The sequence below is a fragment of the Notothenia rossii genome (genome assembly GCF_949606895.1).
Source record: "Notothenia rossii genome assembly, chromosome: 4".
NCBI lineage: Eukaryota > Metazoa > Chordata > Actinopteri > Perciformes > Nototheniidae > Notothenia > Notothenia rossii.
The window spans coordinates 21278108-21291423 of NC_136902.1; the positions used below are offsets into that span (position 1 = coordinate 21278108).

The 13316-nt window shown below is 41.3% G+C and overlaps 1 protein-coding gene across 2 annotated transcripts in view; it reads right to left on the reverse strand.

Moving 5' to 3' along the window:
- The window catches only part of LOC307037307 (adenylate cyclase type 6-like), a 37789-nt gene that overhangs the window by 12096 nt on the left and 12377 nt on the right, over positions 1-13316 (reverse strand). For both annotated transcript variants that reach the window (XM_079678083.1, XM_079678082.1), the window contains exons 4-5: positions 1418-1567; positions 861-982 (exon numbers count right to left, since the gene is read on the reverse strand). In XM_079678083.1, coding sequence (XP_079534209.1) covers positions 861-982; positions 1418-1567 — 272 coding nt within the window. The remainder of the gene's footprint in view (positions 1-860; positions 983-1417; positions 1568-13316) is intronic.

Sequence of the window (13316 nt, forward strand, 5' to 3'; positions counted from 1 at the left end):
TTCATATTACTTTAAGTGAGCAGAAAAAGTAAATCAATTCACCCCTATTGTGCTGGTTGACAATACAAAAACAAAACGTCCTATATTGCCAGATATAAGTTGTTAAAGTGTAAAGGTCTTCATTTTGTAATTCCAATTAACAGATCTTGTAAGGGCCAAAGTAAATTACAGGTAATCCATATTAAAACAGGTCTAACTTATAGATAATATATAGATAAGAATTTGGAGCATATAAGGACTGACAACATTAAATATACACACCCAAAAAAAGGCATCATTTTGGGACAAAAGACAGCAGGATTTAGACTTGAATAGCGGATTGTTCCTGAAAGTGTACACCTTAGTAGAGCAGCATCAGCAGCGCAACAGATTATTTCACTAAGTACATCACCTGCACCTATTTGGGTCACCTCTAACAGAGGATTGCTGCTGCAACCTCGTTTCATTGTCCTCCATCATCATCCCTACAACATCCTGAAGAGCACCGGCTGGGCTAATGGATGGAGAGTTTCAATCAGCTGTTTAGCACGGAGAGATTCTCACTCGGGAGGCTGAAGCCCAGTGGAGAGGGCTGAGACACGGACAGCAAACTTCAAGTCTGCCTCCTATCATTTGCTACAGAAAGCACAGCAGTGCACCTAAGTCAATATCTTTACTGCAGCCGGTGCTGTCAGTGTCAATAAACAACAACATGCATAATACATGCTGTCAGGGAAATAGCTGTTGGAGTGACTCTGTAACTGACACATCCGTCAGCGGAGTGAGGTCAGAGCCAGTGGTGCTAGCAAAGCTCTCAGACATGTTTCTGAGCGTGTGTTACAGTGGTGGTGAAGCATGTATGTGAATCTGTTTGTGTTTACCTGACATTGTCGTGTTTTTGAATGTAGATCTTGTGGAACATCATATCTTCCTTCTTGGCATTGATATCAGCCTTCATCTCCATGGCAACGTGCCTTGGCAGCACAGACAGCAGTAGGCGCTCCTGATAGAGAGGGAGAGAGAGAGAAATTAAAGAAGAAAAAAACAGAGCCCATTAATTTTCATCAGTTTCTACTGTTAAGAATGCTCAATGAGTCACCCTGCCTCGTTGGCAGCTGCGTGGGTACGTGTTAGTCAAATAGCGAGGAGTAGAGATACGTGTTATACTTTAGAGCATATTGTTGACCTCAAACATTTAGACAAATAAATTAGACTGGAAAATGGAGACACCCATTTGTTGCTCTTTTGCATTTGTGTTAAGTTTTTGTACAGGATGCGCACAAGACAGCCTCCCTCACTTATTTGCTTGAACATGCATGCGAGTGTGTGTGTGTGTGTGTGTGTGTGTGTGTGTGTGTGTGTGTGTGTGTGTGTGTGTGTGTGTGTGTGTGTGTGTGTGTGTGTGTGTGTGTGTGTGTGTGTGTGTGTGTGTGTGTACCTGCTGCTGGTTTTCCCTCTGCAGGTGCAGTCTGGCCTGGATATATCCTCTCGTCTCCTGGAAGGCTTGTCTCTGGGAGACCTCAGCAGGGTAGTGCGTACAGATCCCGATCATGTTGGTGCACAGGAAGATCAGCACATTAGCACTGATCTGAAAAACACACAAACATGACAGAGAGAGATTGAAATGCATGCACACATGTCATATCACAGGAATACAGTGAACTCCGCCCGACCTGGGTGAGGTCAATGAACAAAATTGATAACACTCTCTGTCATAGGATTTACTGCAAGGAGAATGAATTCCTCAAACGTCTGAGGGGCCATTAGATGTGATTTGGTTAGAGACGATAAGCGTGGCCTCGTGGTTACTCTGCAAGACGACATTTTCCTCACGTCGCACTCGAAACAGCAGAATGGAAGCCCAGAGGGTTCAATGTGATGCAGACCGGGGAGACGTGACAAGTGTCAATCCAGTTTTTTTTGTTACTTATGCTTCTTCTTGAGCTTAAAGTTAATGTTGTCTTTATATTGAGTTTATGGAATCAATTCAAAATTGAAAAAAAGGCAGATTCATTAATTATGTAATAAAAAAATATTTCTTCTAGGCGCTAAAACAGATATGATCGTGCAAAACAGCTTCTTATTGTTTCAATCTAGCAATTTAAAGTAGCTTAAAGCAGAGCTACATTTTTATGAATGTTCAATTTTAGATGGAGCGAATCAGAAGCAGCCACTAATGTAACTTTGTAGTGCATACCTATTGCAGTGAGGTATGTCGGTTGAACAATGAGGCGCAAAGAATGCAGAGAAACAAACTTTAGAATGACATTATCTGTGGCTTGAGCAAATGAAGTCAAGATACAGTGTACAGTTAGCTTTGCAGGGTCATCGTCCTTAAAGACTTTCCTCTGCGCTGCTGCAGCCACTTTCTGTTCGTCCCTGTGTGTTTATGATGCGTGTGCCGAGTCTGTTAAAGTCTGTTAGTGATTTCTGTAGTCCAAACTGAACATCAGAAACGCAGCCTTGAGCTCCGGACTTCCCCTCTGAAACGCGCGCACACACACACACACACACACACACACACACACACACACACACACACACACACACACACACACACACACACACACACACACACACACACACACACACACACACACACACACACACACACACACACACACACACACACACACACACACACACACACACACACACACACACACACACACACACACACACACACACACACACACACACACACACACACACACACACACACACACACACACACACACACACACACACACACACACACACACACACACACTCCAGCCTGGGAAAGTCACTTGACCCATGACCAGAACACAGAGTGCTTCCTCTGAAGATGATATCATCAATAATGAGAAAAAGACATGCAGGCCCAGCACGCACATACAGGCTGAATTTAAATCAAGTTGTTGTAACAACATTATGACTAAACTGGAGAAAATGAAAAATATCATCACCAGTACCAGCACATCTGAGCCCTGGCTGGTATGTTGCCAAACCAGTGTGTGTTTGTGTGCATGTGTGTAAGTCTTGTTCATGAGAAAGACGCCTGAAGAGAGATGGAGAACAGCAGATAGAGGATGATTATCAGTACACATGCATACACAGCATATTTTCATGAATGGCTCTTAAAAGGGAGTATAAAAGAACTAGTTTAGCATCCACACATTGATGAAAATGAAAGTAGACTCAAACAAACTTGTTGAGTGCTGCCAGGCCCTGTGTAGTGGCTGAGTTGAAGTTTACTCTGTAAACACAATAACTCACCCCTTGTTGTCACAACAAGACAAAGACAATCTAACAACGTGTGCTTGCAATACAACACCATCACCACAGGACAGAGGCAGGCAAATTCCACTGTTTATTTGAAGAGAGTCGTTGGTAGCTCCTATTCTGAAAACAAATGGCCAAACTACATTAGAAACACAGCAGTAAGCGACAAAAATACAGACTATGCTAGCAGGTGCAGAAGCAAACATTCTTTGAAGTATTGGATAACTACCAAACCCTGATGGACCTGAAGCAGGCAGAGAGCAGCAACATTAGCCAAGAACTAACAACAGAACATCCGAAGTGTATCCTCATTTCTTATTTCTGAGAGGTACGAAGGCATCTAGGTCCCTTCAAACAGGTTTTGGGAAAAGAACAAGAAGCACTTTTTCCTGAACTCCTTGATGCAGGATGACAGAGAATGGTTGATGCCGGCTGTCAGTTAACCTTTTAAAGATTTATATCAAAGCTGTCGAGGGGTGTGAGACACCTCATCATTTGGCTATTGGAGATCAGGTGTAAGGACCTATACAGCAGGCTGCACTATTGTTCTTGACATGACTGGGTGAACAAATGTTCATCAAGTGCAACATTGAATTTGTGCCGCACTGTAGCTCAATTAGCTATTATCCTGTTGTGTTCAGAAATCATTGAGAGACCAGGGCATCCTGATATGCCCTGCATTTACATGTTTTAGACCACCAATGGAGACCTGGCACTCTAGTCTTGAAGGTCCATGATATAACTTGACCATATGAATCCCAAACAGATGGCTCTGAACAAAGTGAACCATATACTGTAACTTGACTGAGACAGAGTAGTAGAGCTTGTAGTTCCCAGGACATTGCTTCTCAGAAACACACTCATCTTTATTCAGCCAGTTCCGCTTTCTTTGTGAGAGCGCTCACATTTCAATCAAGGTCAAGACATTCTGATCAAATTGTTTGGATATTTTGTCAACAAACATGTAGTTGGTCTGAAAGAAGCCTAATTGGATCCCACATGCAGGATTTATGTTTTCGTTGCACAGGAAGAAGCACAGTATTGCTGGAATTCACATGTATTCAGAAATGCAAAGCCAATGCAGGAGCAGCATCTCAAGTATTGAAACCTCCTAAAAGCCAAAAGATATTATCAAGTTCTGTGCATTCAGGACAAGCAGTATTAGAGCTGATCAACAATTGACAGACTACATCTTGAATGATAGCTCAATATATGACAGCCTGGTAGTTCTGGATAGGTGAAACTTCAGTGTGGGGATTGTGTTAATGCCAAGTTTTGCTTAGTCACCACACGGTCTGGAGATTAGAGGTAGAAACATTCACAGAGGCTTTTGAATAATTCTTGTGTGTTGGCTATGCAAGTGTGTGTCAGTCGGTGTGTGTGTCTCCTTTTAGACTGGCAGCTCTTTGATCCTGAAGCTTGTTGTGTCTCTTGCTGCACTTATTTCACCCAAGCCTGCAAATCCAGCACCGACCCACGGCCGCTCTGACACTTCCCTCTGCTAACAGTAATGTGAGGAGAGCAGAGGAAGCTTCTCTTCATTAGCACAACCCCACTCTCTTTCTAAGCACTAAGCTGGACTTTGAGTATCTTCCACGGATGTCTCCTGAACATTGTTCCTACAAACGTTTGGCTCTTTAAGACGGGCCTTGCTCGACATTTACTTAAGCAGGACCCTCTTGGCGGTGAAGTTAAAAGAAGTCCAAACATTGGCTTATAAGGCGCGGCTCCCGGCAAGGTGCTTTATAAAGTAAGGCAGGCGGATAACACGTTAAAGAACAAATGATAGAAGGGGATGGAAAAGACTTTGGCTTGGCAAACACACAGCAAATCCATTCTGTCTTTATTAATATCCCACTGGACACTCCCCTCAAGCACAGGCACGCTGGAATGTACATGTGCACAAATGAGCTTTTCACACCAAGGCCCATTCAGTAAGTATTTATGTTAGTCTAAAGAAACTTTAGCAAAGGCAACTGTAGCTGCCTTTTCTGTATGCACAGCTAAGGTGGTCACATGTTGATCAATTTGTAACTTATATAAAGTCCTATGACAGTAAGAAGAGGTAAGCGTATGACAGTGTCAGTTCATAAATAAATGCAATTTCCACGTGATCCATTTTTTGATTTATCCTGGAGTATTTAAATGTCTGCGAGATATCCCATCAACTCTGAGCTCCACTGAAGCCAAGGTCCAAACTTTAAAAGGCCAAAGTGCTACATCCTATAAGTCGACACACTGGCTCTGGGGACCCTGACTGCTGTTGACATGGGGGCTTCTCTCCAGCACATGACCTTTGATAGGCATCTGGAGCTTTTACAATGTCTTACAGAGATAGAAGTCAAAGCCCAGTCACATAGTGCTCTTCATAGCCTGAAAAGATAACATTTGGTACCAGAGAGGTATAAATAGACAACACTTTGAGACTGTGTTGCATTAGTCCGGATTTAATCAGGGGTTACTATGATGTGTAACTAATGACATAGGAAAGAAGTCATTCCTTATAAAGTGAAATGTTGCAGATGGGTGGGGGTGCCTGTCTTTGCCATCTTGGGTTTCTGCCATCTGGATTTAGAGCTTTGTTTTTTTTTTGTCACGGCTCGGTCCAAACCAAAATTGGTCTCAGGCGACCAGAGAGGCCCCGATTTAATCTTTGTGAAACGCTGAAGCAAATTCCGTAAAGCTAAATAGAGCTGGACCCAAGCCGCACATCTGTCAGAAAAACAGATCCCAAATTAATACTTGCAAATAAACTTTGTCCAAACATGAGGACAAAATCTCCCAGCAATCATGGAAAACAAACTGCAACCACCAGTTACAACTACTACCTACGCTTTTCTAATTTGATGAGCATGACTTTCTTCACATAAAAAAATATTATAATGCTCATTTATCCTTCTGGTTCAATAACTCTGCTTTAAATGTACTCTTGACTATCTTGAGTTCAACAGTTCCAATAAGGACAACATGCATCTGGCAGGCACTGATTTTACCAATTTTTTCTGACACTGTATCTGTGGAGTATGAAAACTGAATTAAAAAAAGATCTTTCAGTAACAGACTTCAGAGGAAAACATAATAGTAAAAGAGGGGAGTGTATAAGAGTCACACTGTCATTCGATAGCTTTGAACAAGGCTGCTCCCTAAATCAAAACAGCAGGGTCACATGAACTCACATTGTAGCCGCCTTTTTACTTTCTTGTGGCTCAGTCCACTTGGCTGTAGTTCACCATGCAGCTTCCTGAGTTTAAGGTCTGCTTTAGGACATGTATAATTTGTCCCTTTTCCCCTCTTTTCCCTGTGAACTAGAGGGACAGCCTAAAAATGATCTTACATTAAATGAGAGTCAGGTTTTAAGAGACAGATGCACTTTACATGCAGCTTCAATGCCTGCCAAATCTAGATAGGTCTTTAAATAGTTTGTTTTTCTAACCAACAGTTCAAAAGCCAAAAATATTAAATGTATCATCCTACTATAACATCCTTAAAAGCAACAAATAACCAGAGTCAGAGAATATCTGGCACTTTTGTTAAGAAATCATTTTTGATTGTTTCAATTTCAAATTGTACATCTTGTCTTTAAAATGTCGAACTTCCCATAATATTTATGTTCAGTTTGTGTGTTGGATCTGCTTTCTATCGCTTTCTGTTATTAATATCATCAGTTTTAATTGTTATCAGAATAATAGTATTGTCAGGGATGCAGCAAAACGCAACCATTAAGTCAAATATATATATAAAAAAAAAGATAGATCTTTTCATATATAAACAGTTCAAGTAGAATATTTGTGTAGCATTGGGAGCGATGGTAGTATGGGTAGTAGCCTCAGTAATGGCAACAAGAGATGCCCACTGCCATTCTATTTCCTCATTTAAATGATGATCTACCAGATACAATGTTTTAATTAAGACACATTATTATGAAATGCCTCATTATTAGATAAAGTCGTGCTGATGTTTGTCAGTGGTCCAGGTTCAGAGCTTGGCTGGATGGATGGAGGGGGGGGGGGGGGGGGGGGGGGGGGGGGGGGGGGGCAGGAATGGACACAACCCTCTCCTCCCAGCTGTGTCCTCACTGACCCCTCACTTCCTGCCCCCTCACACCCTCACAGGCCCAGCTGCAATTACAGCACGGCGGCTGCAGGACCACAAGATGTGGTTAATTTGCCTAATACACCGAGCAGCTAAGCAGCCGCTGCGTTCACTCCTCTGCTGGCTGCTCTCACAGATTTGAACTATGTGAGGGAGTCTGGACCTTAAACTGTGTGAGCTAAACGTCCAGGAATTCACATTTCAGCTCCTAATGCTTCCATCTTATTTTAAGCACAACATTAACCAACAGCCACCATTTCACATTGCTATTTACACATTTCTTTTACACAAGTGTAAAAGAAATGTTAAGAGTTAACTTCAAAATGGGAAAAAGTCTGCTGGTGACAAAATGGTACCACATTTGTTTAGAATTAGATCTTTCTTCCCCTCTAGCAAGTCTTTAAATAGTGAGTAACAGAATTAAATGAGATGGTGTGTGTGGCCCAGATGCTGCGGCTCCAATAAAAACATGCAAGAGTTTATTTTCGCTGTCCAGTTATATAAGCATCTGCAAACATTCACTCCACAGTTTAAACCACTGTCCTTCCCAACCATACACTATATTGACTTTTACTACAAAGCATACAGATCAATACGGGGACAAGAACAACAGGTTACCGTTTAAACGGCAGAAACGGCAGAGCAGTTTGGTAACCGCATCAACTTAAGTTTTTTCTTCTATGAGCTGCTCGGTCGAGGGTGAGCTGATTCTGAACTCATGCATGTAACACATCCACCTCCCAGGCCATCTTCAGGAAAAGTCCCATGTGACATGTTTGTGACGCCTGATACATCAGCAGCTTTCAAAGGAATAAAAGCATGGGTGTTGATTTCCCCACATGGTTTGAATATTTCAACATGAAACTGTAATTGTATGTCTTATAGGACTGCACGATTTGGGGAAATAATGGAATTGCGATTTTTCTGACAGATATTGCGATTCGATTTGCGATATTTGTTTTTATGCGACCCAACGGAAGTTTATTGTAAAATGCGCCTATATCTCCGGCTAGGAAGGTCGTATCAACGTACTCCCGTCTCTAGCACCCCCGCAGCCCGAGCTACGAGTGAAAGAACTAAACTTACATGAAACTTCCGTTGGGTTGCTTTAAAGTCAAGCTTCAGTTTAAGACTCACCCTGTAATACAGTGGTGCCCAATATGTTGATTGCAAGGGTAGTGTGGGTAGATTGCATGGCATTGAAAAAAGAAGAAGAAAAAAAAAACCATTTAATTTCTTTTATTTTTTATTTTAAAGTTAGCCTATTGTGTCATACGGGTTCATGCAGTTATGAGGGGGCCTCACCTCCTCATCTGAAGTGCAAATGCGGCGCACTATTATACGGCTCAATTAGTGTAAGCGCGCCACAGTTTATCCGCCGTTTACTCTACTAGCACCCCCCCCCCCCCCACAGATTGGGCAGGGCCTGTAGGTAGATATTTTGGGCGTGGTCATTTTAAAAGTAGCTCCCAAGCTGAAAAAGTGTGGGCACCCCTGCTGTAATAGATGTAAAACATGTGATGGAGCATTACTAACCTGACTCAGATGGTTTGTTTCATCAAACCATCTAGGAGAGCTCCATTGGAAGCCATTTGGAAAAGGGCAGGCACTTTCAAAAATACTTGGCAGGTGATTGGATCAATCCGTCTATCACCTTCTATCATGGGCCACTTCTGATTGGTTAACAATGGATGGTACATGTGGAGCACAGCACTTCTGATTGGTGTGGATGACTGACACACAAGAACAAAAAAAAGTTTAAATAAATAAATGTTAAAAAAATCGCAGGCTTTGCGACTTGATAATCGCATCATTTGAAATCGCATCATTTGAAATCGCAATTTCGATTCAAAATCGATTAATCGTTCAGCCCTAATCACATGTCACATGTCTCTCCAGAGTCACATTGTTCAGCCCTGATTGGTGTGGATGACTGACACACAAGAAGAACAAAAAAGTTAAAAAAAAAAATTGCATCATTTCAAATCGCTATTTCGATTTAAAATCGATTAATCGTTCAGCCCTAATGTCTTAGGGTTTTTATTGATGAGAACCACCTCTGCTTGGTCCTTTAAGGATATACATAACAAAACAAATATGATCTGTGATTCAGGCAGATTGAATGTTTCAGGAAATGTGTGTAGCAGCTATTGCTGGTCTTTAAAACATGAAGATGCTTGTGACACACCTCATCCCAAATTAAAACTTTACAGTTTTTCTGATCCCTTTCTAAGAGAAGAGTTTTTCTTTTTTACATTTGACAAGGGAGCGTGATAAATTAAGACAACACACCGTTTTGCAGACGTGTGAAGGCGTGAGGCGCATAGCTTCCTTTGGATTAACCCCGAGTGTGTAAAATTACATCATGGGACCAGCCGGGGTCTTGCATTGTATCTGACATCATTCACAGAAAATGTGAATAAGACAGACACAAATGGTTGGTGCTTAAAACAGGAAAAACCGTTAACCGTGTGCAAACCATTAGGAGGATCTGCTCTTTTCATTTAATAAGTTTGTCAGGTGAAACTTAATGAGGCTCCGCAGGGTAAAGAGGGGCTGTAATGTATTGACAAAAGAGATAAGGACGGTGTGCATTTCAACAGCAGGTTTGTACAATGACAGTGAACATGTTTGTTAATTACAGCTTTAGTCCAATGCATAACCAGCCCAACATATGACGTGGCTGCTTTGACAGTGTCATTGTAACCGGGATAGAGGGATAACAAGACGGTTGGATAGTGTGACAGTGACCTTTGACAGAGAGCGCCATTCACCTTCATGTCCCCAGAACTCAGATGGGCTGTACTAATCTCCAAGGGATCCAAAGTAGCACTGCCTTTAAAAGCCTTGGGGCTTGCATGGCACATAGATGAACATTTAACACTGCTAATGGATTCCTAATATATATCTCTTGGATCTGCGCCATGGCAGTCATCCTTAAATCCCTGTATTTACTTTTGCAAAGAGCCAAGTTGCTAGTAAACCATGAGCTGTTATTAGAAGCCTGCACTTCCTCAACCCTGACTCGCACAGCTATTATTAGTCCGGCTGTTATTCGACTTATCATCGTCCTTATTTTAAGAGCAATACTCCGCTTATCGCTAAATCCTAATTGCTCCCACCCATAGTGGTGGAAGTTATCCGGTTTAGTATCATTGCCTCTGGTTGTAATACAATAACTGGATGAGTCAGAAACGCTCTCCCTCTCTGACAGGGGGTGGGGTTGGGAGTAAAAAGGGGGCACTATTATTTGAGCCACTGCATTGTTTGGCACCAACAGTACCTGATGATCGGTTCTCACCATTTGATGGCAGCCAAGTGAGCAGCTCTGATCCGTGAAGCTCACACAGACAGACACACATCACACACTCCACTTCTCCTGACCGTGTGTGTACACTAAACCAGATTTGCTGATATATTGTAGAGCTGGGTTTCAAATCTCAATATTTCTGAGTGCTGGCCAAAGTCTCTCTGTGTAACCATGTGTTGATGTGTGTCAATTATTAAAAGTTGGAATCTAATACTCTAATCTCGATTGCTTAGTGTTTGATTAAACATTTCCTGATCTATATTTAGGAAATCTTATTTAATCTATTACATGTTGTTGATTGTCTTATTATAAAATCGCATTTAATCTAATGGAGCCATTTAAAGGCTGTATTTAGTTCTTTATTATTACTGATGTGGAGAACAAACAATGGATTTAGTTTTTAATGCTAAAACTAAAAGTGTAGAAAATCAGGTGTTATTGTAGAAGTAAAAATATTTTCCCAGCTCTCAAAATAAGCTAATAATAAACCAGATATTACAAATGCATCTTGTAAATCCACAGTGATAATATTCTAACGATAAAAAGCCTACAAGGCACCTGTCACACTTCCCAAGCAAACATCATAGATAATAGCCTGCGTGTTGCTTTAAGTTTTCTCTTAGGTAACACCAATGTACTGGCCTAAATGCATTATGCACGCCTTGCTCATGCCTGTGACATTTCATTGATTGGTATCTTTTCCCCCCAGCACAAAGCAGAGGGATCAGTATGTTTCCACTAGTCCCACACTCGTTGACCCCATAACAATCTGCCAAATGAACAGTTTTCTCCTCTAGTGCAGGATCCGCACACAATAACAAAAGCACAGACTACATGCACCTTTGGAACTTCACTCTCTTCTTGACCTGCCTGTCAATAGCTCACCCTTCAGAGGACTGCATTTGGGATTTGGTTATCCAAATATATCCTGCTGCGCACAAAGGAACCAACTTCAGTTTAGCTCCTTGATATTCCATGTATGACATCTTGCACGCACGCTGGATATCAATTCTCTAAACAATGACACAGTTAGTCACATAATCCCTCTTAAAACATATAGGCGTATGGATGCACAGCTGTTCATACTTAAATCATGGTAATACACGTATCAAAGCCAAAGTTCTTTACCCACAAGAGAGAATGAGATAAGAACAACACGGCCAAATTAATCTGTTTTGGACCATGTGATGTGTGTGCACTGGTTCGTACGTGTCTGAATACCAGCCACAGTCTGAGTGTTAGGCATCACGAGATGAAACCATAACTCAGGTAGATAAATGCAAAGGGAACATGTTCTGCGTACTTAGGTGTAGGGCTGCTCAAGTAATCATATTTTAATCGCGATTCGGCAACAACGTAAGCAAAATAAAACGATTTTTTTTTTATTGTTATTACTTCTTTTTTTTATATATATAATTTTCTTTTTTGGGGGGTTTTTCAGTTGAATTATACTTAAAGTTCACGGTAATCAACTGTTAAAAACATACTGCTCACATTTTTTTTCTCCAATAAATGGATGTCTTCAAAGTCAATGAATAATCGCAATTACAATTATTGACCCAAATAATCGAGATTATGATTTTTGCCATAATCGAGCAGCCCTACTTAGGAGTACTCTTATACATTTGGTCAATCTCTCAAATCCCACTGCATCATGTTCTTCACTCCCTTACCAACATGCAGTGGGTGATAAAAGTGAAGATGTTTTCCGATAATCTGAACATCGTCCATTCGAAATATTGCAAGCTTACTGTAAAAGATACGTGAAGCTACTGAAACACAAGGAGCCCTCTGAGGGCTTTATTCATGTGTTGGAGTGAAGATTCAATGTCAAGATGTTCAGTGCTGCTTAGAAGCAGAAATGTCAGGAAAAACCGCACAAGAACAAACATTAATTTGATCAAACAATAATAGGAATTTTGAAGACACAACATTCCAGATGCCCTTTGATTGGAAAAACTATGATTGCTAGTCATCAGCCAACTGTCAAAGCTTAAAGTAAATCAGCTTCCACAACGTCAGCTGTCAGAGAAGCTTGCAGCAGACTTTTTCAACCAAATGCAGTTCGAGGGATAAAGTGTGCCAAACACAAGTAAGCTGAAGAAAGCAGTAGGAATCCTGCTCATTTTAAGATAAGGGGTACATCCCTAGCATCATCAAAGTGACTAAATGTATATGCAGAGCTTTTAAACACACCTTGGAGTCAGGATATGTATTTGAATTTAATTTAATTTGATGAAAAGGATTCTAAGTGAGTGAAATATAAACGGATGAAGTTGTGTAAAAGTCAAGTTTGGATCAGAGAAATGAAATATTATTCAAGAATTTCACAAGCCATCCAGTCATGACATTTCAAGTTCATCTCTAAACAGAGGTTTGTTTACAGGCCACGGTGGTACACCACTGAGGAGGTGAGGGTCAGGCCTCAGGCTAAGTCCCTCCAAACTTACTCCAGACTTCATTCAAACAAGTTGCCACCCGAAAGAACGAACGAGGTCCCCCTGAAGCCTAACTTGCTTCTTTCTGATAAAAGTGATACCTTCATCTCTTTAATGTTGTCAGACAAGGCCCTTTAGAGCAAAGTGGGAAACATGGAGATCCATGGAAACAATTCCCATGAGTAGCGTGAGATCAATCTCAGCCTGTTGAGAAATAAAAGGCCACTCCATCT